General features: G+C 41.4%; 2 protein-coding genes across 3 annotated transcripts in view; both read left to right on the top strand.

Annotated features, from left to right (window-relative positions):
* LOC126204428 (phospholipase DDHD1-like) overlaps positions 1 to 27,093 on the top strand; it is a 211,003-nt gene that overhangs the window by 84,726 nt on the left and 99,184 nt on the right. The window contains exons 3-5 of one of the 2 annotated variants that reach the window (XM_049938817.1): positions 2,788 to 2,916; positions 20,578 to 20,719; positions 20,891 to 20,997. In XM_049938817.1, the coding sequence (XP_049794774.1) occupies positions 2,788 to 2,916; positions 20,578 to 20,719; positions 20,891 to 20,997 (378 nt within the window). The remainder of the gene's footprint in view (positions 1 to 2,787; positions 2,917 to 20,577; positions 20,720 to 20,890; positions 20,998 to 27,093) is intronic. The other variant, XM_049938818.1, reaches the window with a different exon arrangement.
* On the top strand, positions 22,657 to 24,490 carry LOC126204430 (general transcription factor II-I repeat domain-containing protein 2-like). The gene is made up of 2 exons (XM_049938820.1): positions 22,657 to 23,021; positions 23,107 to 24,490. Exons 1-2 carry the CDS (start codon positions 22,881 to 22,883, stop codon positions 24,247 to 24,249), a joined length of 1,284 nt encoding a protein of 427 aa, XP_049794777.1. The 5' UTR covers positions 22,657 to 22,880; the 3' UTR covers positions 24,250 to 24,490.

The following is a 27,093-nucleotide window of genomic DNA, read 5'->3' as shown; positions in this document are numbered from 1 at the left end:
TACGTAGGAGTCTTAGTAAATCAACTTGCAGATCATTTGGCCAAGGAGGCTACCAAAAAGGACGTTCCAGAATTAAAGATAGTGAGCCCTGACTTATGGAGAACCCTATTCCAACCATTTTTAGCATCATGGAATGGGGGCTGCAATTTACTATAGCTATCACCAATACTGCACACCATAAAGATTCTACAGCTGCGTGGCTGTTTTCATGTGCCACTGAGAGTCTACAATTTTCTGCCGACCCTGCAACAGCCACACTAGACTGATCCATAAATACATTCTTAAACAAGCCATTCCACCTTACAGCAGGTGTGGTGCCCCTTTATCAGTGGCACACGTTTTAATAGTGTGCCCCACCTTTACTGCACTAAGGTAACCAGTTAAGCTATCTGACTCATTACCTCACATATTTTACCTTTCCTTTACAGCAGATTATGTTTTTCCATCCTTTTTCCATCTCGGATCAACATATTAATGGTCATTTTGACTGTCCATCTTGTTCCTTGTTTGAATATTGCTATCGTGTAGTACAGTTCTTTTTTCCAGTAAATGGAGGTATTTTACTGTCATTTAACATAATTTAAGAAAATTATTATTATTATCATCGTCCCTGTATAAGGTGCATTATTTTCAACTATACACTTCAAATGTATTACGGCTACTGTTTGTCAGCAAAATGAGAGCTTGGCTCATTCTATGTAAAGAACTATAATGTGTTGAAAAAACCTTATGCAGATTTATACTGCAGGTACAGGGAACTGCATAGAAATTCCAAACAATGAACAGTTTATTTGTACAGTGCACTGAGTAGTGAGACCATAATAGTTAGAAGTTAGTTTGAAGCTCGGACGGAATGTCTTGAATGGGAAATATCAGTGGGTGTTGGAGGTCGTTTGAACCAATTTAGAGATAATAACTAAAAATGACTGTTTGATAAGTGCTGGTTCTTCTGATCTGCAAATTTCAGCATTCTGCTCAGAAAGTTTCCAATCATTTCTTTCTGTTGCTGATGTTCATAGTCTCCATTCAGTGTTCCTGCCAAGCCACTTAACTGATTAAGGATGGTGTGTGCTTGTGGTACTTTTTGCACTGATCAGTGAGGTTTATAAGCTCCATTGTCAAAGTCAAAGACTAATATGGGAGCCTAATATTTTCAAAACACTGAAATTAATTTTTTTGCAAATTGTGTCTCATATTACATGATTCCCCATCTCGAACCTCCATTCGTATTACATGATTCCCCATCAAAACTGTAATTGTATATAATATATTTATATGTGCACTTAAACCCATTCTTGATTGACTGTCTTGAACAACCCACTTATATGGTACACATTATTGCTCTATCACATTTTTGTTAAGCATTTGTTTGCCATGTGTCCAAAACACACACCTATTTTTTATCTTAAACTAGTGCTGTACATCTAAAAAGTAGGTGACAAATTTTTGTTGGTGAGGTGTACTGTAGATGCAAGTGGCAAACCACACCAAACGTGCCTCTGTTTAACATTATTTTTATGCCCAAACCTCTCTTGAAACTGGTATTGCAATAGAATGATACATTATGTTCATTATACTATAGCTGTATGTAAATCCTGAGGTAATTTGATGAGGCACTAGGGAAAATTCCACAATACTCCTGGTCTCAATCTGTACTACTTCGTATCTGCACCTTCTTATTGCTTGCTGTTTCCCCCCTCATTGCCATTTCCCCCCTCATTGCCATTTCCCCCCTCATTGCCGTTTCCCCCCTCATTGCCGTTTCCCCCCTCCATTGCCGTTTCCCCCCTCCATTGCCGTTTCCCCCCTCCATTGCCGTTTCCCCCCTCCATTGCCGTTTCCCCCCTCCATTGCCGTTTCCCCCCTCCATTGCCGTTTCCCCCCTCCATTGCCGTTTCCCCCCTCCATTGCCGTTTCCCCCCTCCATTGCCGTTTCCCCCCTCCATTGCCGTTTCCCCCCTCCATTGCCGTTTCCCCCCTCCATTGCCGTTTCCCCCCTCCATTGCCGTTTCCCCCCTCCATTGCCGTTTCCCCCCTCCATTGCCGTTTCCCCCCTCCATTGCCGTTTCCCCGTCATACTTCCTCATATTTCTCCCTACCTCCCCCCTCTCCACATTAATTAAGATTTATAGTACAGTCGATCATAGTTGTCACAGTTTTCTCTGCACTTCTCCTGAGCTATTTCTCGTGCTTCCTCTGCTCTCAAATTGATTTCCTATCTGCAACATGATATGAAGCTAACCTCACCTGCCCTGGGACAAGTTTACTCTGGCTCCTTATTCTTGTCCTCTCAAGAATCTATCCATCCCAATCTCTAGCCTTTGTTCCACGTCTTTCCTTTCTTTTTTGATGTTCACCTTTCCCCCTACATTCAAGGCAGTACTCATGCCAATCAGATTGCTTACACCTCATCTGTATTATGATTGATTGTATTTACTTATTCCATTATTTGTATTCCACCCATGATTTTTCCATTATCCACTTAGTATCCCTTGTTAAGGAATTATAGTTAGTCAACCTTGTTGATAAACTTGTTACAATTATCACTGCTCATCTTCATTTTAGCAGTTGACAGGCAGACAATCTTCTTTCACAAACAATTTTCGTATACATGTTTTACTTACATTTTGAATGATTTTGATATTGTACTCATTTCAGTCATGACTGATATAATGATGTGTATCACCAGTTTCTTTTTTTTGTGTTAATATATAATTTCATTAGATGGTTTTAAAAATATAATGAAATTTAATTCATAACCACTTTTCTTTGTGTCCTCTTTTCTAGCTCTGCATACGGAGCCCTTTGCAGAATTTCAAGTGGACTGGTACTCACCATCAGAAGTTTACCTTTATAGTGAAGCCGCGCCTTCCAAACTTATGCGTAGTGTCACTCAGAGGCTTGGATTTCAGAAATGTTAGTAACATTTCATTCAATAACAGCTGAGAAAATGTACAAATTAAAGATGAAAATCTGGATTTTTTTCTACTCTGTATTGCATACTGTTTTCTTTTCTTATTACAACATTGTATTATGAGTGCACTACAACTTGGCTCTTCATTAAGGAGGAGGTGTAAGGGGTTTGGAAGGGAGTAACTGATTCCCAGCTAACACACAGACTACTTTTGCAAGTCAGACAACATTTGCATTTATGTTTGTGTTTCATGTCACTACAGAAGCAGAGAAGACACATGGAGGTTGTGACCACTTAAATGATTTTAAGTAGTTGAAACTGAAGTCTTTTTGGCGCAAATAAAAAACTACACTGAAATGTTACAATGAACAGTGACAGTTTATTGACTGATTTGGAGTCCTCCTCTGTAGGTGAGTGGTCAGTGTGGCTGACTGCCTTGCAGGGTGTGGGGGGGGGGGGGGCCTCGTGTTTGGGAACGATACCCAGCGAGGTCAGAGATTTATTCTGCTCATTGTCAATGCACAAGTCACTGAAGTGGTTTCAAATAAAAATACTTCCATGAGATGGCCGAACAACCCCAGCTGGAGTCTCCCAAACTGTACTTTTATCAGGTCATTTGTGAGTCTCATATACTGTACTTTTATCAGGTCATGTGTTATATCACATTGTTTTATTTATCCATTATATGACCAAAAGCATCCTTCACCTGTGTGACAGCTACAGACCTGCCGGGGACAACTTTAGTGAGGTGTCAGAGTGTTTCTGGAGGAATGACAGCCCATTCTTCCTCAAGCGCTGAAACCAGAGAAGGCAGTTGTATTGTATGCTGGAGTCTAAAACAGAATCGATGCTCCAACTCATCCCAAAGGTGTTCTGTTGGGAGCTCTGAGCTGGCTAGTCCACTCCAAAAATATTTTTGTTCACAAACCATTGCCTCACATATGTTGCTCAATGACAGGGTGCATTATCATGCTAATACGGTCAGTCTTTGTCTCCGAACCTTTCCTTTGCTGCATCCAGTACACATTGCTGTAAAACGTGTTCCTATCCTTCCGCATTTAATGTTTACTTAAGCTAACCACGAAAACTGCCACTGTACCATAACACTTCCGCTTCTGTCCTTTACAGTTAGCACTACACAAGATGGCAGGTAAAATTCTCCACACTTTCACCAAGCCCAAACTCTTCCATTGGATTGCCGCAGGCTATAGCGTGATTCATCACCCCAAATTGCTCATTTCAGTCATCCACTGTCCAGTGGCCTTGCTTTTTACACCGCCTCAAGTGTCACTTGGCATTGACTACAGAATTGTGTGGTTTACGAGGAGCTGCTCTACCCCATTCTTTTTAACTTTCTACAAACATCCATTGTACTAAATGGACCACTGCTAATGGTTTGGAACTCATGTGTGATTCCTTCCACAGATTTCATGTGACTCTTTTACAACCACCATCCACTTTGTTTGATGGTTCTTGTCCACCAGTAAGTGAGATCTGTGTGGTATTGGTTTTTCTGTGGTTGTATTTTCACATTTCTACTTCACAATCACATCACCAGCAGTTGACTAGGACAGCTTTAGAAGGGTTGAAATTGTACCTGCTGGGATTGTTACTCAAGTGACATGCAAAGACTAATCTACATTTGAATCTCTGAGCTATCCTGACTGACTCATTCTACTGTTACTGCTTCTCTAATGACAGCACAATACTTCCTGCCTTCTTGTATACTGGCAGGTGAGGTGCTTATAACATCCTGTGGTCAATTCTTCATTGCATGGGGCTGTCTGGATACTTATGATCAGATAAACTATAAGGAGTTTCCTAAGGAAACTTTCAGTCATAAAAAGTAAATATCACATCTTAAGATTATGACCTGCATCTCCCTTTCCTGATCGACTCGCAAATTTTTCGTGGGAAGATCGATTCCTGGTAGGCCTCTGTGTGCACTTGAATCTCTCTAATTTTACCTTCATGGTCTTTCTGTGGGATATATGTAGCAGGAAGCAATATGTTAGTTGACCCTTCTAGGAAGAGATGCTCTTGGAAATTTAAGAGTAAACCATACCATGATGCAGCATGCCTCTCTTACAGTGTCTACCACTGGCATTAGCTGAGAGTTTTCAGTGACACTTTCGCACTTACTAAATGAACGTGTAATGAAATGTGCTGCCTTACTTTGGATCTTCCCTAATTCCTCTATTAATCCTATGATTCCAGACTGATGAGCAATATTCAAATGTGGGTCAAATAAAAAGTTGGTAAGCCTACCTCCTTATGTGGTTGTTCCACACTAAATCACTCTGTACACGTACTAATATTATGAAAAGGATAGTAGCTACTCACCATGTAGTGGAGATGCTGAGTCTCAGTTAGGCACAACTAAAAGACTGTCAGAAAGTGAGCAGTCAACTAACAAGTCCTTTGTCAAAAGTAGGCAATGCACACACACGCGCGCGCGCACGCGCCCACACACACACGCACACAGTCTGGCAGCTGGCAGCTGGCAGTCTACTTTTGACAAAGGCCTTTTTGGCTGAAAGCTCACTTTCCGACAGTCTTTTTGTTGTGCCTATCTGCGACTCATTGTTATTGCTATTTGGTGAGTAGCAACTATCCTTTTCATGATGTTACATTCCATCCAGCATTTTCCATTGTCTGTAAATGTACTCTTACAAACTTTACTGCACAACTGCTTCCACTGATTGTTCTGCAATTGTGTGATCGTACAGTAATGGGTCTTTCTGCCTATACACAGAGGTGACAGAAGTCGTGAGATAATGATAAGCACGTACACACATGGCAGTAGTATTGCGTACACAAGATATAAAAGGGTGGTGCATTGGTGGAGCTGTCATTCGTACTCAGATGATTCATGTGAAAAGGTTTCCAGCATGATTATGGCTGCGTGATGGGAGTTAACAGACCATGAACATGGACTGATTGTTGGAGCTATATGCGTAGGACATTCCTTTGTGGAAATATTAAGGGAATTCAATATTCCACAATCCGCAGTATCAAGAGTGTACCAACAAAGGCACATCTCGGGCATTACCTCTCACCACGGACAGTGCAGTGGCTGGCAGCCTTCACTTAATGACTGAGAACAGTAGCATTTGCTTAGAGTCATCAGTGCTAACAGACAAGCAAACTTGCATGAAATAACTGCAGAAATCAATGTGGGCTGTGTGACGAACATATCCCTTAGGACAGTATGGTGAAATTTGAGTATGACACCAGATGACCGATTTGAGTGCCTTTGCTAACAGCATGACATTGCCTGCAGTGCCTCTCCTAATCTCCTGACCACATTGGTTGGACCGTAGATGAGGAAAACTATGTGTGGTCTTGCGGATTCATGATTTCAGTTGGTAAGAGCTGACAATAGGGCTCAGGTGTAGTGCAGACCCCATGAAACCATGGAGCCAAATAGTCACAAGGCATTGTGCAAGCTGGTCATAGCTCCATAATGGTGTCGGCTGTTTTTACATGGAGTGAACTGGGTCTTCTGGATGTTTGGCTACTTGGAGACCATTTGCTGCTATTCATGGATGTATGCTCCCTAAAAGCGATGAAATTTTTATGGATGATTTTGCGCCATGTCACCAGGCCACAATTGTTCGTGATTGGTTTTAAGAACATTCTAGACAATTAAGCAAATGGTTTGGCTACCCAAATAACATGACGTGAATCCCATCGAACATTTATGGGACATAAGCGAGAGGACAGTTCAACACTTTCGCAGTTATGGGCAGCTATAGAGGCAGCATGGTGCAATATTTCTGCAGGGTATTTCCAACAACTTGTTGAGTCCATGCCATGTCAAGTTGCTGCACTGTGTCAGGCAGGAGGTCTGACACAATATTAGGAGGTATCACATGACTTTTGTCTCCTCAGTGTAAATGCACAATACGCTACATTTGCTTATGTCAAGAGTCAATTGCTACTCCTTGCATCAAGTGTTGATCCTCTGCAGGTCTTCCTGCATTTCGCTACAGTTTTATAGTGTTGCAACTTCTGTATATACAACACAATCATCTGTAAAAAAACTTACGGAACTTCCTACATTGTACATCAGGTCATTTGTATGTATTGTGAAAATTAATGATTTTATCTGTGGTACGACCAAAATTACATTTACGTCTGAAGATTTCTCTCCATCGAGAATGACATACTGTTTTCTATCTTCTAGAAACTCTTCAATCTAATGACACAGCTGGTCTGATATTTCATATACTGATATTTTTTTCGTTAAGTGGCACTGCAGAACTGATTCAAACACCTTCTGGAAATCAAGGAAAACAGCATCATTCCAGGCACCAGTATCTACTGCTCTCTGGGTCTCATAGACAAACAGAGCAAACTGAGTTTCAGACATTCATTATGTTTGGAAACAGTCTTGGTTCCTACAGCTGAGATTTTCAGTCTCCAGAAAAGTCATAATACATGAACATAAAACGTGTTCCAAAATGTGTGTCAGAGATGTAAGTGTATAGTATTGTGCAGCTGTTTGATGACCCTTCTGGAAAACAAGAAATGACCCGCACTCTTTTTCCAATCATAAAAGAGTGCTTTGCTCCTCCAGAGACGTATGGTACATTGCTGATAAAGGAGAAGCAAGTTCTTTCACATACTCTTTATAGAATCATACTGGTATCCCATCAGATCCAGTGGCCTTTCCTCTATTCAGTGATTTCTTTTCTATTCCACACTCACTCAGTTTGACGTTCATGGGATGATTTAAAGGAGGAAGTGCAGTGCAATCTGCCAGAGTGAAACAGTTTTGGAAAAAGACATTTAGTGTTTTGGTCTTCATGTGTCATCCTCCATTTTGATGGCATTATGATCACAGATTGTCTGGACAGAGGGCTTTGATCCATTTACTGATTTAATGTAAAACCAAAACTTGTTAGGACTTTCTGTCAGCATTTTAATTCAAAAATATTTTCGGTTATTTCATTTAAAGCTTTTACCAAGTAGACACTTGTAAAGCAGCATATATGTTTAATATTTATGTTCTTTAATTTAGCTTTGTGAACATAAATAGTGGAAAAATCTTATGAATACATTTTTCACTTCTGCAGTGAGCTTTTCTATCCCACTTCAATCTTTTGCCTTTCAAGTAAATTTATTATTATTATTATTTTAGCATACCTTAATCTTAGATTGATAATGGTGTGTCACTTTAGTTATGACTTGCCTAATGAGTATTTCCTTGTCTGTTATACTTTTTGTCGAACATTACCATATGCTTGGAAATTTGCCAACTGTCTAGTTAGTCACAAATAATGATTGTGTCTTAATTTGTTTATAGTGCCATAAATAAGAATTGCTTGATGCAATTTTTGTGGAATCATTAGAGTTAAGATAAGATGGTGCTGTAGTCAATCTTGTTGCTTCTTCAGTAGAACGCTACATATAGCACGTTTTAATTAGGATCCAGATCACTGAAGTCTTACAGTGTGCGCAAATAACATCAAATAGTGTCAAACAATGGAAAATCCAGGATGGAATGTAACATTATGAGAAGGAAAGTGCTACTCACCATACAGCAGAGATGCTGAGTCACAGATAGGCACAACCAAAAGAGTTTCACACTTAAAGGCAAATGGCCTTTGTCAACAGTACACACACATATGCATGAGCACGAGCACGCACAACTGCGCGCGCGCGTGCGTGCGCGCGCGCACACACACACACACACACACACACACACACACACACACACACACTACGAGTGTTGACAAAGGCCATTGGCCAAAAGCTTTAAGTGTGAAACTCCTTTTGTTGCGCCTATCTGTGACTCAGCATCTCCGCTACATGGTGAGTAGCAACTTTCCTTCTCATAATATTATCAAACAGTGTCACTGTGAATCATTTTCACCTACATCGCTGTTTCATTTTTCTGTTTTCAACTGCAATTTTTTGTATCTCTCATTAAATGAAAAGTGGAAAACAATCTGTCTTAATAATGTATATCTAATTTGATTTCATGCATTAGCCTATGTGTCTGATGAGTAAAATGTAGAAAAAGAAGCTATGGTATGATATTGAAAATGAGAAACTGTCAGTTAAATTTGTTACTGTTGTTAATGACAATTGTTATTTCACTGATAAAATAAGAAAAACATTTGATAATCAGTCGGTAAAATTATTATTTGTTAGATATGATGTGTTTCAGAGACTTAGTCCCATCTTCATGTCACAATCTTACACTTCAATTCTCAAAGGTAATTCTCATGAACACAGCACCATTTGATACTCTAAAGTAATTGAATTTTTCAATGAACACATGGAATAACAATGAATTTATAACACAAATAGACAGCTTTTGAATACTTTCTGCATAGAGATGTGAAGATTTGTTTCAAATACACTGCACATTGTTTACTGAACTCTTCACACAGATTTAACTCTTTTGCAATTTACAATAATTAGTGACAAAGATGGTAATGGATTTTTGTGCAGCTTTAGTATTTTTGTATGGGACAGACAGAAAAGTGATTTGATACCAGATATGATCGAGTACATGCCACTACTCTACTCTGACTTAATAAATTGTAATAAGTCAGAAAAATTCACTCAGCTATAAGAAGCAAGAAGCAGTACATATAAAACAAAACATTCACTGGACCCATAAAATATTGCATACTTGACTGAAAGCACACAAATTAAAAATTTGCTGACAGTTGTAATAAGAAGTAATCATGAACTTAAGTCCAACTGTATTACCTGTGAAGTTGGATAGTGTACACAAAAGCTGTAACGAATTGCAATAAGAATGACTTTTTTACCCATACTACCTCATCAACTGTAGGTCCAGCTTAGAAACTGGTCAGAACTGAGGAGAAAACTGTTTACACTTTCCAATATTGTTTTAACAACAGCTTAGGGTTGGGAAGGCTGTAGAGATATGGTGAAGTCTGCTTTCCTAATGGAGTAAACCTGATACAAATCCTGGTGCTCCATGTTGGGGGTTGGGCATAGGGCCAATAACCCCATACTGTAAAAAAAGGCAGTTAAGGAAATTCAACAGAAGCCTTGGATACTGGGTGGAAAATACTTATAATGACCCCCACAAGGGAAACATATAAAGGATTTGACAACAGCAACATGGAATGTGAGGATGATGCTTCAGCCAGGAAAATTAAATAAATAGTTAGCAAGATTTTAAAATGTAAATATGACGTTGTACGGCTACAGGAAATAAGAGGGCAAGGAAATGGGCAGTTTGACGAATCTGAACACTCGTTAATATATAGTGTGCCAAAGGAAAGAATATATCAGTTTAGGACAGAGTTTAAAATAACCAAGAAAAGCTTATTAGAACTTGAACACACAAATAAAAGAATGTGCAGGCTTACAATAGAAGGGAAATTTAGGAACATAACACATACACCAATGGAAGAAAAGGTTGATATAATAAAAGAACAGTTCTATGAAGACTGGCAAAAGGTATGTTGCGCAGTACCTAAGTACAATTTGATCTCAGCGGTACGAGTTTTTAATGCAAAAATAGATAGGAATGAGCATCAACATAGAGGTTTTGCAAAACATTCATTGCATTATGAAAGCAGCTGGAATAATATGATATGTAAGAGCACTTGCTTCCTACACAAAAGAATTCACTTGGGGTCATGTAAGTCTGCAGTCAGTGGAAGAATAGCCTACCAGATTGATAATATTTTAGTGAGTGCCCATCATTCCACCTCATTTATAAATGTACAGTGTTGCAGAGGACCAAATTATGACTCAGACCATTGCGTGCTAAAATCAGTCTTTAGAGAGAAACTCTCTCTCTTTCCAAGCATTTATCCGGACTGGCGGGGTCTGCTCTGGTATTTAACTGGATTTGGCATGTTAATTTTAAGGGGTGGCCGGATGCCCTTCCTGTCGCCATCCCGTTCCTCCCCCCTCCGCCCACTCCCACCCCCAAGTTCACTCCGGTCGCAGAAATTGTTAGTGCTGTTGAACAGGTTGCAGCTCGACTTCCGCCTGAATCAGCTGAGGAAATACGTCGTGAAACTTGACGTGCGTTGACGAAATCCAAGCCGATGAAGTCAAATATCACCAGTAAAGAGAGGGCGGCCATTCGTGATCTGAGGGAGCGCTCTGAAATTGTTGTCTTACCGGCTGACAAAGGCAATGCTACAGTTGTTGTCTCCCATAAGGACTACACTGATAAGATGCAGAGCCTGGTGTTCAACTGGATTTGGCATGTTAATTTTAAGGGGTGGCCGGATGCCCTTCCTGTCGCGGGGCACAGACAGTGGAGGGAGCGCGCCACGGGCGGAGGGTATTTAAATCGGCCGCCGCCGCGACCGAACCCAGTTCCCTCTGAGCAGCCATAGCGTACGGATCTCCGTGCTGGCACGTTCACAGGAGCTCAGTCTGTCAGTTCACCTGATGATGGCGACATGTATGATCGCCGAAATATTGTGCCCGTTGGACACTGTAGACTGGCAGTACACCCGTGGATATTTTGATAATTATAACTCTGTTAAAAATAACATATTCTTACTCAGTTATTATAAATCATGTGTATGAGTGTTTCAAGATCAATTGACACTAAGTGGAAGTTGCATTTTAAACTTCAAAATGTAAAGTTTATATGCAGAACACACAAGAATAACCTTTAGTATATACAGAACAAATCTGCTGGTAGTTATGCGGTGTGTGTTCAAAAACAGCTTAATTCTATCTTGATTTTATTGTTCTACATTTTCAACTCATTTGAAACATTTAATGGTGCTGTTTTCGTGGGAATTATTATGGGGAATTAAAGCCAAAGATTGTCACATGAAGAAGCAACTAAGTTGAAAATTCTCTTCTACTAATTTATTAAAGTAAAATTTGATGATCATTATGAACACTTCTGGTTATATAAAAACAAAGATGATGTGACTTACCAAATGAAAGTGCTGGCAGGTCGACAGACACACAAACATACACACAAAATTATTAATTATCATTATATATAATAGAGGGAAACATTCCACGTGGGAAAAATATATGTAAAAACAAAGATGATGTGACTTACCGAACGAAAGCGCTGGCAGGTCGATAGACACACAAACAAACACAAACACACACACACACACAAAATTCAAGCTTTTGCAACAAACTGTTGCCTCATCAGGAAAGAGGGGAAGGAGAGGGAAAGACGAAAGGATGTGGGTTTTAAGGGAGAGGGTAAGGAGTCATTCCAATCCCGGGAGCGGAAAGACTTACCTTAGCGGGAAAAAAGGACAGTTATACACTCGCACACACGCACATATCCATCCACACATATACAGACACAAGCAGACATATTTAAAGACAAAGGGTTTGGGCAGAGATGTCAGTCGAGGCGGAAGTGAAGAGGCAAAGATGATGTTGAATGACAGGTGAGGTATGAGTGGCGGCAACTTGAAATTAGCGGAGATTGAGGCCTGGTGGGTAACGGTAAGAGAGGATATATTGAAGAGCAAGTTCCCATCTCCGGAGTTCGGATAGGTTGGTGTTGGTGGGAAGTATCCAGATAACCCGGACGGTGTAACACTGTGCCAAGATGTGCTGGCCGTGCACCAAGGCATGTTTAGCCACAGGGTGATCCTCATTACCAACAAACACTGTCTGCCTGTGTCCATTCATGCGAATGGACAGTTTGTTGCTGGTCATTCCCACATAGAATGCATCACAGTGTAGGCAGGTCAGTTGGTAAATCACGTGGGTGCTTTCACATGTGGCTCTGCCTTTGATCGTGTACACCTTCCGGGTTACAGGACTGGAGTAGGTGGTGGTGGGAGGGTGCATGGGACAGGTTTTACACCAGGGGCGGTTACAAGGATAGGAGCCAGAGGGTAGGGAAGGTGGTTTGGGGATTTCATAGGGATGAACTAACAGGTTATGAAGGTTAGGTGGACGGCGGAAAGACACTCTTGGTGGAGTGGGGAGGATTTCATGAAGGATGGATCTCATTTCAGGGCAGGATTTGAGGAAGTCGTATCCCTGCTGGAGAGCCACATTCAGAGTCTGGTCCAGTCCCGGAAAGTATCCTGTCACAAGTGGGGCACTTTTGTGGTTCTTCTGTGGGGGATTCTGGGTTCGAGGGGATGAGGAAGTGGCTCTGGTTATTTGCTTCTGTACCAGGTCGGGAGGGTAGTTGCGAGATGCGAAAGCTGTTGTCAGGTTGTTGGTGTAATGGTTCAAGGATTCCGGACTGGAGCAGATTCGTTTGCCACAAAGACCTAGGCTGTAGGGAAGGGACCGTTTGATGTGGAATGGGTGGCAGCTGTCATAATGCAGGTACTGTTGCTTGTTGGTGGGTTAGATGTGGACGAACGTGTGAAGCTGGCCATTGGACAGGTGGAGGTCAACGTCAAGGAAAGTGGCATGGGATTTGGAGTAGGACCAGGTGAATCTGATGGAACCAAAGGAATTGAGGTTGGAGAGGAAATTCTGAAGTTCTTCTTCACTGTGAGTCCAGATCATGAAGATGTCATCAATAAATCTGTACCAAACTTTGGGTTGGCAGGCCTGGGTAACCAAGAAGGCTTCCTCTAAGTGACCCATGAATAGGTTGGCGTACGAGGGGGCCATCCTGGTACCCATGGCTGTTCCCTTTAATTGTTGGTATGTCTGGCCTTCAAAAGTGAAGAAATTGTGGGTCAAGATGAAGCTGGCTAAGGTGATGAGGAAAGAGGTTTTAGGTAGGGTGGCAGGTGATCGGCGTGAAAGGAAGTGCTCCATCGCAGCGAGGCCCTGGACGTGCGGAATATTTGTGTATAAGGAAGTGGCATCAATGGTTACAAGGATGGTTTCCGGGGGTAACAGATTGGGTAAGGATTCCAGGCGTTCGAGAAAGTGGTTGGTGTCTTTGATGAAGGATAGGAGACTGCATGTAATGGGTTGAAGGTGTTGATCTACGTAGGCAGAGATACGTTCTGTGGGGGCTTGGTAACCAGCTACAATGGGGCGGCCGGGATGATTGGGTTTGTGGATTTTAGGAAGAAGGTAGAAGGTAGGGGTGCGGGGTGTCGGTGGGGTCAGGAGGTTGATGGAGTCAGGTGAAAGGTTTTGCAGGGGGCCTAAGGTTCTGAGGATTCCTTGAAGCTCCGCCTGGACATCAGGAATGGGGTTACCTTGGCAAACTTTGTATGTGGTGTTGTCTGAAAGCTGACGCAGTCCCTCGGCCACATACTCCCGACGATCAAGTACCACGGTCGTGGAACCGTTGTCCGCCGGAAGAATGACGATGGATCGGTCAGCCTTCAGATCACGGATAGCCTGGGCTTCAGCAGTGGTGATGTTGGGAGTAGGATTAAGGTTTTTTAAGAAGGATTGAGATGCAAGGCTGGAAGTCAGAAATTCCTGGAAGGTTTGGAGAGGGTGATTTTCAGGAAGAGGAGGTGGGTCCCGCTGCGACGGAGGACGGAACTGTTCCAGGCAGGGTTCAATTTGGATGGTGTTTTGGGGAGTTGGATCATTAGGAGTAGGATTAGGATCATTTTTCTTCGTGGCAAAGTGATATTTCCAGCAGAGAGTACGGGTGTAGGACAATAAATCTTTGACGAGGGCTGTTTGGTTGAATCTGGGAGTGGGGCTGAAGGTGAGGCCTTTGGATAGGACAGAGGTTTCGGATTGGGAGAGAGGTTTGGAGGAAAGGTTAACTACTGAATTGGGGTGTTGTGGTTCCCGGTTGTGTTGATTGGAATTTTGAGGTTTTGGAGGAAGTGGAGCTGGAAGTGGGAGATTGAGTAGATGGGAGAGACAGGGTTGGTGTGCGATGAGAGGAGGTTGAGGTTTGCTGGAAAGGTTGTGAAGGGTGAGCGAGTTGCCTTTCCGGAGGTGGGAAACCAGGAGATTGGATAGTTTTTTGAGGTGGAGGGTGGCATGCTGTTCTAATTTACGGTTGGCCTGTAGGAGGATGCTCTGAACAGCTGGTGTGGATGTGGGAGAGGAAAGATTAAGGACTTTTATTAAGGATAGGAGTTGACGGGTGTGTTCATTGGCTGAGTTGATGTGTAGGTGAAGGATTAGGTGGGTGAGGGCAATGGATTGTTCAGTTTGGAACTGGTATAGGGACTGATGGAAAGAAGGGTTGCAGCCAGAGATGGGAACTTTAAGTGTGAGGCCTTTGGGGGTAATGCCAAATGTCAGACAAGCCTGAGAAAATAGAATATGCGAGCGTAATCTGGATAGGGCGAAGGCATGTTTGCGGAGGGAATGTAAATAAAACTTAATGGGGTCGTTGTGGGGGTGTTGTGAGGGTGACATGGTATTAGAAGGTGGAAAGTGTAACATGAGGCTGAAATGAAAATGAAAATAAAAATATATGGGAAGAGATAAAGGTGGACTGGAAAGTAACTGGAGATCTGGTGTGAAAAAAGGTGAGAAGGTGTTGGTTACAGCTGGGCTATGTTGGACTTGGGTTGGTAGACAGCGATGTGCACAAAGGTTAGGTGGTTGTGTTGCCGCCAAAACACGTTAAAGGACGGAGAAATTCGGGAAAATTTCGAAAAAACTGCGTGTAATATATTAAAAGGAGTGGTTTTGTAGTGGCAGATTATGAAAATGAGGCTAACAATTGTCTTTCCTCATCACCTTAGCCAGCTTCATCTTGACCCACAATTTCTTCACTTTTGAAGGCCAGACATACCAACAATTAAAGGGAACAGCCATGGGTACCAGGATGGCCCCCTCGTACGCCAACCTATTCATGGGTCACTTAGAGGAAGCCTTCTTGGTTACCCAGGCCTGCCAACCCAAAGTTTGGTACAGATTTATTGATGACATCTTCATGATCTGGACTCACAGTGAAGAAGAACTTCAGAATTTCCTCTCCAACCTCAATTCCTTTGGTTCCATCAGATTCAGCTGGTCCTACTCCAAATCCCATGCCACTTTCCTTGACGTTGACCTCCACCTGTCCAATGGCCAGCTTCACACGTCCGTCCACATCTAACCCACCAACAAGCAACAGTACCTGCATTATGACAGCTGCCACCCATTCCACATCAAACGGTCCCTTCCCTACAGCCTAGGTCTTTGTGGCAAACGAATCTGCTCCAGTCCGGAATCCTTGAACCATTACACCAACAACCTGACAACAGCTTTCGCATCTCGCAACTACCCTCCCGACCTGGTACAGAAGCAAATAACCAGAGCCACTTCCTCATCCCCTCGAACCCAGAATCCCCCACAGAAGAACCACAAAAGTGCCCCACTTGTGACAGGATACTTTCCGGGACTGGACCAGACTCTGAATGTGGCTCTCCAGCAGGGATACGACTTCCTCAAATCCTGCCCTGAAATGAGATCCATCCTTCATGAAATCCTCCCCACTCCACCAAGAGTGTCTTTCCGCCGTCCACCTAACCTTCGTAACCTGTTAGTTCATCCCTATGAAATCCCCAAACCACCTTCCCTACCCTCTGGCTCCTATCCTTGTAACCGCCCCTGGTGTAAAACCTGTCCCATGCACCCTCCCACCACCACCTACTCCAGTCCTGTAACCCGGAAGGTGTACACGATCAAAGGCAGAGCCACATGTGAAAGCACCCACGTGATTTACCAACTGACCTGCCTACACTGTGATGCATTCTATGTGGGAATGACCAGCAACAAACTGTCCATTCGCATGAATGGACACAGGCAGACAGTGTTTGTTGGTAATGAGGATCACCCTGTGGCTAAACATGCCTTGGTGCACGGCCAGCACATCTTGGCACAGTGTTACACCGTCCGGGTTATCTGGATACTTCCCACCAACACCAACCTATCCGAACTCCGGAGATGGGAACTTGCTCTTCAATATATCCTCTCTTACCGTTACCCACCAGGCCTCAATCTCCGCTAATTTCAAGTTGCCGCCACTCATACCTCACCTGTCATTCAACATCATCTTTGCCTCTTCACTTCCGCCTCGACTGACATCTCTGCCCAAACCCTTTGCCTTTACAAATGTCTGCTTGTGTCTGTATATGTGCGGATGGATATGTGCGTGTGTGCGAGTGTATAACTGTCCTTTTTTCCCGCTAAGGTAAGTCTTTCCGCTCCCGGGATTGGAATGACTCCTTACCCTCTCTCTTAAAACCCACATCCTTTCGTCTTTCCCTCTCCTTCCCTCTTTCCTGATGAGGCAACAGTTTGTTGCGAAAGCTTGAATTCTGTGTGTATGTTTGTGTTTGTTTGTGTGTCTGTTGACCTGCCAGCACTTTCATTTGGTAAGTCACATCATCTTTGTTTTTAGATATATTTTTCCTACGTGGAATGTTTCCCTCTATAATATATATATATATATATAATAGAGGGAAACATTCCACGTGGGAAAAATATATCTAAAAACAAAGATGATGTGACTTACCAAACAAAAGCGCTATCAGGTCGATAGACAAACACAAACACACACACAAAATTCAAGCTTTCGCAACAAACTGTTGCCTCATCAGGAAAGGGGGGAAGGAGAGGGAAAGACGAAAGGATGTGGGTTTTAGGGGAGAGGGTAAGGAGTCATTCCAATCCCGGGATATATATATATATATATATATATATTATTGGTGTTTTGCCCTTAAAGAGCGCATTTGGACTAAACTACATGGCCAGTTCCTTTTGCTGCCTTCCTTGCTGCCCAAACTTCCCTCATTCGCTCGCTGTGTTTCTGTTTCCGGTCCTCTGTCCATGCTTTTTGTCGGCTTTGTGTCTTCGGCTTCATCTTGATTGCCTTTTTGGTTGCCCATATTTCTTTCATCTTCTGGCTATGATCTTGCTTGCGTTCTTCGGTCCATTTTATGCCTGTTCGTTTGGCACATTGTATCTCATGTAGTTTACTTTTCTTAATGATGTTTCTGAATTTTATTCTGTCGTTTATTGTGTCTGCTGTTATGTTGAGTTGGTTCAAGTCGTTTTCTACCTCTGCCACCCATTTGTTGTTTCTAGTGGTTACCCAGTCAAAGATCTGTTTGGTCAGCCTGTGTGATGGCATTCTGCTTAGGTGTCCATAGAATTGTAGTCTGTGTTTTCTAATCTTTTCTGTGATTGTCTCCGTATGTTTGTACAGTTCCTCTGTAGGTTTCTTGATCCATATTCCATTGTTGTTAGTTGCGCCAAATATTTTCTTAGGTATTTTCCATTCTACTTTTTCTAATTGTCTGATACGTGTATGCCCTAGGATTAGTGTGGTCTCTGCTGCATATAGTGCCTCGGGGAGCACCAAGGTGTCGTAATGGCGTAATTTGGCTTTTTGTGAGATAGACTTCTTGTTGTAATGATTCCACACTACTTTGTATGCCTTGTCCAGTTTAGTCTTTCTTTTTTCGTTTGAGTCTGTTATCTCCACTCATTTGTAGTGTTTCACCGAGGTATTTGAAGTTTGCCGTTTTGTAAATCGTGCCATACTTTGTGTTCAGAGATGAGAGTTTCTTTGTGCTCATAAACTGTGTCTTTTCATAAGAGATCTGTAGTCCAGTTTTGGAAGCGATTTCGTGCAGTTTTTCAATAGCGTCTTTTGTTTCCTTTATACCTTTCGTGACAATCGCCAAATCGTCTGCAAAAGCCAGGCATTTAATCTGTAGGTTTCCTAAGGTTATCCCCTGTTGTGATGTTTCCCATTCTTTTATGACCTTATCTAACACCAGATTGAAAAGGAGAGGTGAGAGGCCATCGCCTTGTCGGACACCTGTGCGAATTTCAAAGGGTTCTGATAGTTCCCCACAGAACTTTACTTTGGAGGTCGTGTTGGTTAAAGTTTGCTCTATGATAGCCCGTGTTCTGTTTTCTACTTTGTATTCTGCTAGAATTTTGAAGAGAGTTTTCCGGTTGATAGAGTCGTACGCCTTTTTGAAGTCAACAAAGGTAATGATCAGGTTCTGTTTGTGTTGTAAAATCATTTTCAGGTTCCATATTTGTTCCGCACAAGACCGCCCTTTACGGAAGCCTGCTTGGTATTCCCCAATCAAGTGGTCGGTCTGGCATTCTAGTCTGTTCAGTAAAGCTTTAGAGAGGATCTTGTATGTGACCGGTAGTGGGGATATTCCTCTGTAGTTGTTCGGGTCAGTCTTGTCACCTTTTTTGTGTAGTAGGTATATCAGGGCAGTTTCCAGTCGTCAGGAATTTTCCTGGTCTTCCAGATGTCTTCCAAGATCCTGTGGATGTCTTTGGTGAGTTCTGGGTCTTGTAACTTCCAGATTTCCGCGATGATGCCATCTTCTCCTGGTGCTCTACGATTCTTGAGTGACTTAATCATTTCTTTAACTTCTTCTAGAGTTGGAGGTTCACTATCTGGATTGTATGTGCTCGTTTCTGTCATTATTTCTTCCATAGGGGGGTCCGTGTTGAGCAGTTTTTCAAAGTAATTTGCCAGAATGTCACAATTGTTTTTGGTATTGGTTTCTAGGGTTCCATCCGGCCTTCTGAAGCACAAGTTGGGTGATTGATATCCAGTCATATTTTCTCTGAACGTTCTGTAGAAGTTTCGTGTATTGTTCTTCATGAAGTCCGATTCGATCTCTGTCAGTCGCCGTATAAACATTCCACGTAGGAAAAATATATCTAAAAACAAAGATGATGTGACTTACCAAATGAAAGTGCAGGCAGGTCGACAGACACACAAACAAACACAAACATACACACAAAATTCAAGCTTTCGCAACAAACTGTTGCCTCATCAGGAAAGAGGGAAGGAGAGGGAAAGACGAAAGGATGTGGGTTTTAAGGGAGAGGGTAAGGAGTCATTCCAATCCCGGGAGCGGAAAGACTTACCTTAGGGGGAAAAAAGGACGGGTATACACTCGCGCGCGCACACACACACACACACACACACACACACACACACACACACACACACACACACACACACACACACATCCATCCACACATATACAGACACAAGCAGACATATTTGGTCTTTAAATATGTCTGCTTGTGTCTGTATATGTGTGGATGGATATATGTGTGTGTGTGTGTGTGTGTGCGTGCAAGTGTATACCCGCTTTCCGCTCCCGGGATTGGAATGACTCCTTATCCTCTCCGTTAAAACCCACATCCTTTCGTCTTTCCCTCTCCTTCCCCTCTTTCCTGATGAGGCAACAGTTTGTTGCGAAAGCTTGAATTTTGTGTGTATATTTGTGTTTGTTTGTGTGTCTATCGACCTGCCAGCGCTTTTGTTTGGTAAGTCTCATCATCTTTCTTTTTAGATATATTTTTCCACGTGGAATGTTTCCCTCTGTTATATATATATATATATATATATATATATATATATATATATATATATATATAAACAAAGATGATGTGACTGCTTGTGTCTGTATGTGTGGATGGATATGGGTGTGTGTGCGAGTGTATACCTGTCCTTTTTTCCCCCTAAGGTAAGTCTTTCCGCTCCCGGGATTGGAATGACTCCTTATCCTCTCCCTTAAAACCCACATCCTTTCGTCTTTCCCTCTCCTTCCCCTCTTTCCTGATGAGGCAACAGTTTGTTGCGAAAGCTTGAATTTTGTGTGTATATTTGTGTTTGTTTGTGTGTCTATCGACCTGCCAGCGCTTTTGTTTGGTAAGTCTCATCATCTTTCTTTTTATATATATATATATGTGTGTGTGTGTGTGTGTTGGAGGGAGGGGGGCTCCTCCACAACTGAAATAATTGTATTAATTGAGTATTTTTATTTACATTGATACTTATGCAGCTACAGGATATCGTCTATACCGAGGATATAAGAGTCTTGCCACGGAGTCTGATCGACCAAGTGATATAAGCCACCTTGTTTTTGTCATTCATGGAATTGGACAAAAGATGGACACTGGTCGCATTATACGAAATACATCAACGTAAGTGACTACCTTGCCATCATATTTACAGATTTGTGTGTGATCTCAAACTGCCAAAATAAATTAACGTATTGATTTCAGACTTCTCAGAAAAGATAACTTATTCCTTAATGTTATAGATCAGTATAATTATGTAATATTGGTATAGTCTATACTTTACCTGATGTGCAGGTTTCGTGGCTGTGTAGATTGGATCAAAGAAAAGTATTTCAACAACTCTAAATGCCGTGCAGAATTTTTCCCTGTAGAATGGCGATCCTCTCTGAAGCTTGATGGTGGTAAGCATCAGTATTAAATGTTTTTGTTGTGCTAAGATTAAATCTGTCTAGAGTTAAATTTAGACATTATGTAATTTATTTTGACAGAGGAGGAAATACTGTTAGAATTAACTTTTCTCCTAACATTGTTGGAGACATTTGACACTCGTTCATACTAAAAAGAATGTCACTGTGATAGTGAATTACAGTAAATCTCTTCAAGAATCCACAGGTAAAGCAGGCGTTAAACAAGATGTTGTTTGTAAGTGAGAAGTAATTTTAGACATCATAGTGGCAGCTTTGTAACAAATAATTTAAATATGCAGCTACATAAATTATTTGGGGCATTATAAAAATAAATATATGCACTGTTATAACCAACATTGATTAATTCCAGCAACAAAACACAAACTAAATTTTGGTTGACTATAAATTACACACATAAAACCCGAATAAAGTTTCTGCTGCATAATCTTGTAGTAACCTGTAGTATATACAGAACAAATCTGCTGGTAGTTATGCAGTGTGTGTTCAAAAGCAGCTTAATTCTGTCCTTATTTTATTGTGAATTACAGCAAATTATAGGATACAAGATGAAAATCAACAAAAGCAAAACGAGGTTCATGGAATGTAGTTGAATTAAGTCGGGTGATGCTGAGAGAATTAGATTAGGAAATGAGATGCTTAAAGTAGTAAATGAGTTTCGCTATTTGGGGAGCAAAATAACTGATGATGGTCAAAGTAGAGAGGATATAAAATGTAGACTGGCAATGGCAAGGAGAGCGTTTCTGAAGAAGAGGAATTTGTTAACATAGAGTACAGATTTAAGTGTATGGAGTGTAGCCATGTATGGAAGTGAAACTTGGACGATAAATAGTTTGGACAGAAAGAGAATAGAAGCTTTCGAAATGTGGTGCTACAGAAGAATGCTGAAGATTAGATGGGTAGATCACGTTACTAATGAGGAGGTATTGAATAGAATAGGGGAGAAGAGGAGTTTGTGACACAACTTGACAAGAAGAAGGGACCGGTTGGTAGGGCATATTCTGAGGCATCAAGGGATCACAAATTTAGCATTGGAGGGCAGTGTGGAGGGTAAAAATCGTATAGGGAGACCAAGAGATGAATACATTAAGCAGATTCAGAAAGATGTAGGTTGCAGTAAGTACTGGGAGATGAAGATGCTTGCACAGGATAGAGTAGCATGGAGAGCTGCATCAAACCAGTCTCAGGACTGAAGACCACAACAACAACAACAACAATCTTGCAGTGTCATGTACATGCAGAGATTTCTGTTTTTAAGATTACACTTGAGGCAATCAGTCCTTCCTGCAAGGACTTCCCTGCATATCTGACTAGTCAGATCCAGCACATAATGTTTGAAGGAAAATTCTCTGATTCACATTGCAGTTCTGCTGCATCTTTAACACAATCATTTTCTGCAATATAATCTTTTGAATAGATGTGTTTTCAGAACCTAAGATGTCATAACATTATCACAAACTGAAATAAAATTTTGAAGTACACCTTGCAAATTTTTTCTGTAGGCTGCTTACCAACCAGGGCCATTAACATTTACTTTTACTCCTAGAGATATCTATGACAAAAATGTACCTAATTAGTGTTGTTTATTACAGAAGACTTCAATGAGGTTTCCATGAGTGTAGTGGCTCTGTAGACCAGGCTGTTCCCACCGAGCTCCAGGGAGCCGGAGCGCTCACTGCGGCAGCTCGGAGCCCGCATGGAGGGGGAAAGCGAACTCACTGCCCCCTGGCCGCATGCAGCCTCAACTGATGCAATAATTTGTGTTCAATGACAGCTATGACTAGCTGCGGAAGCCCTGTACCTCTATGGGAGGATACCTTTCTATTCATTGAGAGGGATGGTCATCCGCAGTGTCTTGTATGTCAAAAGTATTTAATTCTGCGAAGAGGTACAATATACAACGACATTATACTCATCTTAACGCAGCACACTACGATCAGGTAGAAGGCGTTGCATGCAGAGAACTGGTAGCCAGGCTTATGAACGACATTGCAGGAGACGTAAGTTTAAAAACAGTTTCGTAATACGGAGGGTATCAAAACATGCAACATAGTTCGTGTTCTGTAATGCGTTTATAATTTTCAGGTGAATGAGAGCGGAGAAAACACTACTGAATCTGCAATTCGAGCAAGCTACAGGGTCGCGCACAACATTGCGACGAGTGGCAAGCCATTTTCGATGGAACCACTCGTAAAATTGTGCATGGTAGCAGTTGCAGAATGTTTGTTTCCAAGGGAGGTGCAGGCAATTGAAGGGGTTTGCCTGTCAAAGCAAACAATGTCTTGTCGAATCCTGGACATGGCAGCAGATTTAGACACACAGTTCAGGAAAAAGGCGGAGAGCTTTGTTGCATTTTCGCTAGCGCTTGACGAAAGCACCGACATATCAGATTGTGCTCAGCTTGCAGTCTTTGTGCGTGGTGTTGACATGGAGCTGCAAGTAACTGAAGAACTCTTGGATGTGATACCACTCGATTACACCGCAACAGGAAGTGACATTTTTGAAGCTGTTTGTGAATCAGTGGACAATATGTATTTGGAAACAGTAGAGCTAGGTGGCGTAATGAAAGATGTCATGAAGGGTGTGAATTTTGTGCGGCGTCACGGTATGAATCTTCACCAATTCAAAGGATTCCTGAAAGATATGGAAGCGGAGTATGGGGATATACCTTACCACAGTACAGTTCGTTGGCTGAGTCGGGGAAAAGTTCTTGATGTTTTCTTTGCCCTTCTTGAGGAAATATCCCTTTTTCTCAAAATGAAAGGGGAAGAAATGCGTTGTCTGAAAGATATAAAATGGATATCAGACCTGGCGTTCCTAGCTGACATAACTATCCATCTGAATAATTTAAATCTGTCATTGCAGGGCAAAGGGCAGCTAATCATTGACACGCACGACCAGATCAAAGCGTTCATAGAAAAGTTACGTTTATTTGAGAGGCAGATGAGTAATGGACATTTAACGTTCTCCAATCGTCTTGCTTCTTTAAAACTACCTGAAGGTACTAATTTCAGCGATTACCAAGCAAAGTTAAAGCAGCTCATCACGTCATTTGAAACACGATTCCGAGACCTCACTAGTTTGGAAATTGAACTTAAGGTGTTCAGCACTCCTTTTTCAGTTTCCCCCCATGACTTGTCATTGTCACTTCAATTGGTGATTATTTATTTGCAAAATACAACTTTGTTGAAAGAGAGGTACTACAACATGTTGGATTTGTCACAATAGTATCGTTCATTACAGCAAAAAACATTTCCCAAGCTTCACAACAATTCCGCTCAGATCATGTGCATGTTTGGATCTACGTATTGTTGTGAGCAGCTTTTCACAGCAATGAAAAGAGTAAAAAGTAAGGAACGATCGTTTCTTCAGGATGCAACAATGAAGGCCATCCTCCGCATTAACGCTGCGATCACTTTGACACCTGATATTTCCGATCTTGTAATGAAAAGAAAATGTCAAGCTACAGAGGCCCAATAAATTTAGTATGCAATTTCTTGTAAAACAGTTGTTTCTTATTTATTTCCTGAACATCGTATTTCCTGGTGTAGCATGTCACCACGTCTTAGCAGCTAAGAGTATGAGGTTGACCATGTTGTAAGGTGCAGCTGGCACATCAAAATGCTTGCCTTGCCGCCTGCCTCAGCCAGCCGTGCCACGTGCTGGCATGCCGGCCCACTTGAATGGTCACAGCGAGCAACACGGCTCCCTGGAGCAGGGAGCACTCTGCGGCTCACAGCGGAGCCGACAAGCTGGAACAGCCTGCTGTAGACTCTGAGATATTGATTTGTTGTTGGTATCACTGAACAGCCCCTGGGATAAAACTGTACTGTTGTTTTTATGATTTGTTGATCTATGGACTGAAGTTTGTTTTCATATTTGAAGGAAGGAAAGGAAATGAAATGCTTTCAGCAATCATCTTTTGGTCTGGCAGCAGAATTGTGAAAATAAATATACAAATAAAGGTCTTTGTGCCACCCATGACATATTTCTCTAATGGACTTCATGCTTTGCAGTCCTAGTCTTGTGTATATGCTACAATGACAAATCCACAGTTATCGTTGCTGCAGTGACCATTATCCTATCTTTTTAGCAACATCACATTTGAGACCACCTGATATTCTAGTGCATTGGTCCCTTTGAAAAGTGAGCTGAGATGCATACTCCTCCTAAGCCTATGTCATGATATCCCAAGAAAAGAACACTGATAAAATAGTGTAAGAAAAGTCAAATGTTGTTATCCACATAGTGCATAATGCGGTACCCTAGTCTTATGAACCATCTAGATGCAGGTCTGTCCCATGATGTTCTCAAGAAAAAAAGTCATTGGAAATAGACGAAGAACATTTCAATGACAAACAAGATGATGATAATCTAATTTTATACAAACAACTTCTAGCAATACCACATTATTTAATCAAACAATGAAAGAGGGGTGTGCTGGAACAAAATGTCATGTCAGTGAAAGCACCTGCAACACACATTCAGGTGTCAACATCTCAGTGGGCATTGTTTCCCATCTGGTATACCTGTTTTCTGATTGAGGAATACTTCATAGATTTCTTTTGGCGTAGCTGACCTACTGTTGAGTTACAACATTGAAATATCAAATTCAAACAATTTTCATCTGGATTTATTGACATCAAAGTTTAACGGAACACAGTCTTATACCTTTTAACACATGACAGATAGAAACCTGTAATTTCCTTTTAATAGACTGGGAATTCAATAGTGCAGCAGCTCACTTGGAGATACCTCCTCAAGCCCATACATTAAAATGCTTCACAACCATAGTAACTATAGCAGACAAAGTATCTTTATAATATATGACAAGATTTGGCAAGAAGGTGTTTCCACTACCCAAGGGACAAAAAATATCATGGTACCAATATTGAGACCTGATAAGAAGAAGGAAAGAAGAAAAAGAATAAGAAAATCTAAAACTGTATAGAGAGCTATTAGACTGATCAGTTTAATGGCAATCATATGCAAATCCCTGCAACAGATGGTATTCTTTGTTTGGTGTCTTGAAACAAAAAAAAATTACTTTCACCATTCAGTGCAGATCTGAAAAGTTTCAGTCCACAACAAACCCCTTTTTGCAATTAGAAATCACTGTCAGGGAGGCTTTAGCTTTTTGTCAATGCCTGGTAGGGTTTTTTGTGATTTACAAAAGGCATATGATACAACATGATTTACAAAAGGCATAAATACAGATTGACAACACCACATCTTAGCTACATTACACTGGTTGGCTTTTCTGAGGTAACTAGCACTCTTAACTAAAAAAGAATTGGTATGATCATCGTAATCAACATTTACAGGAAAACTAGGTTTCACAGGATTGAGTCCTAAGTGTTACCCTCTTTGCAATTACCGTAAGTGGGATTGTTGTAGAAAATATTGGGTTATTTATTCTCCTTATTACAGTATTCACTTCACACTACTGCATCAAATGTTGTTTATAAACACTATCAGCTCTGAAGTACTCATGGCATCATTAACCATGCGTGAAGGCCGTCAACATACTGTGTAACCATACAGTATGTTATTTCATAATCACAGGTTGTCGTCAAGTATGAAGTAAGGCTCCATCTTAACTGCCAGTGGAGGTGGACTCATAAGTGATAACAATCCATGATTATGAAATACATTTTGGTGGTGCACAGTACGTCAGTGGCCATCATGTAACTAACGATGAAATCTTGAGGTCTTAGGAGTTAATAGTGATTAATAAATGACACTAAATATGACTGTGTGTGAAGTAGATACCATAATAAAGAAAATAAATAGTTGATTAATCTCTGCACAAATGTATATGAACTGATATCCCCTTGCTTCCAGCAAAACTGAAGGTGTGAAATTAAGGGAAAATGGAATTGACATCTACAGGGGACCCATTATTGGCCTTGTATATCTATAACTTGTGTCTGTATTATAGTTATACATTACTATGCTGTGCTCAACAAGACATTGTATTTAAATGGCCATTTGGAAGACACAGCTATGGACCCAAAATCATGGGTATTGTTTTTCACCAACAAAATTGTGGATCATGTGTTTCTTCAAAAC

This window comes from Schistocerca nitens, chromosome 9 (assembly GCF_023898315.1).
Source record: "Schistocerca nitens isolate TAMUIC-IGC-003100 chromosome 9, iqSchNite1.1, whole genome shotgun sequence".
Classification (NCBI taxonomy): Eukaryota; Metazoa; Arthropoda; class Insecta; order Orthoptera; family Acrididae; genus Schistocerca; species Schistocerca nitens.
Note: the sequence above shows the minus strand (reverse complement) of the source record. Positions and strands in the feature narration are given on the sequence as shown.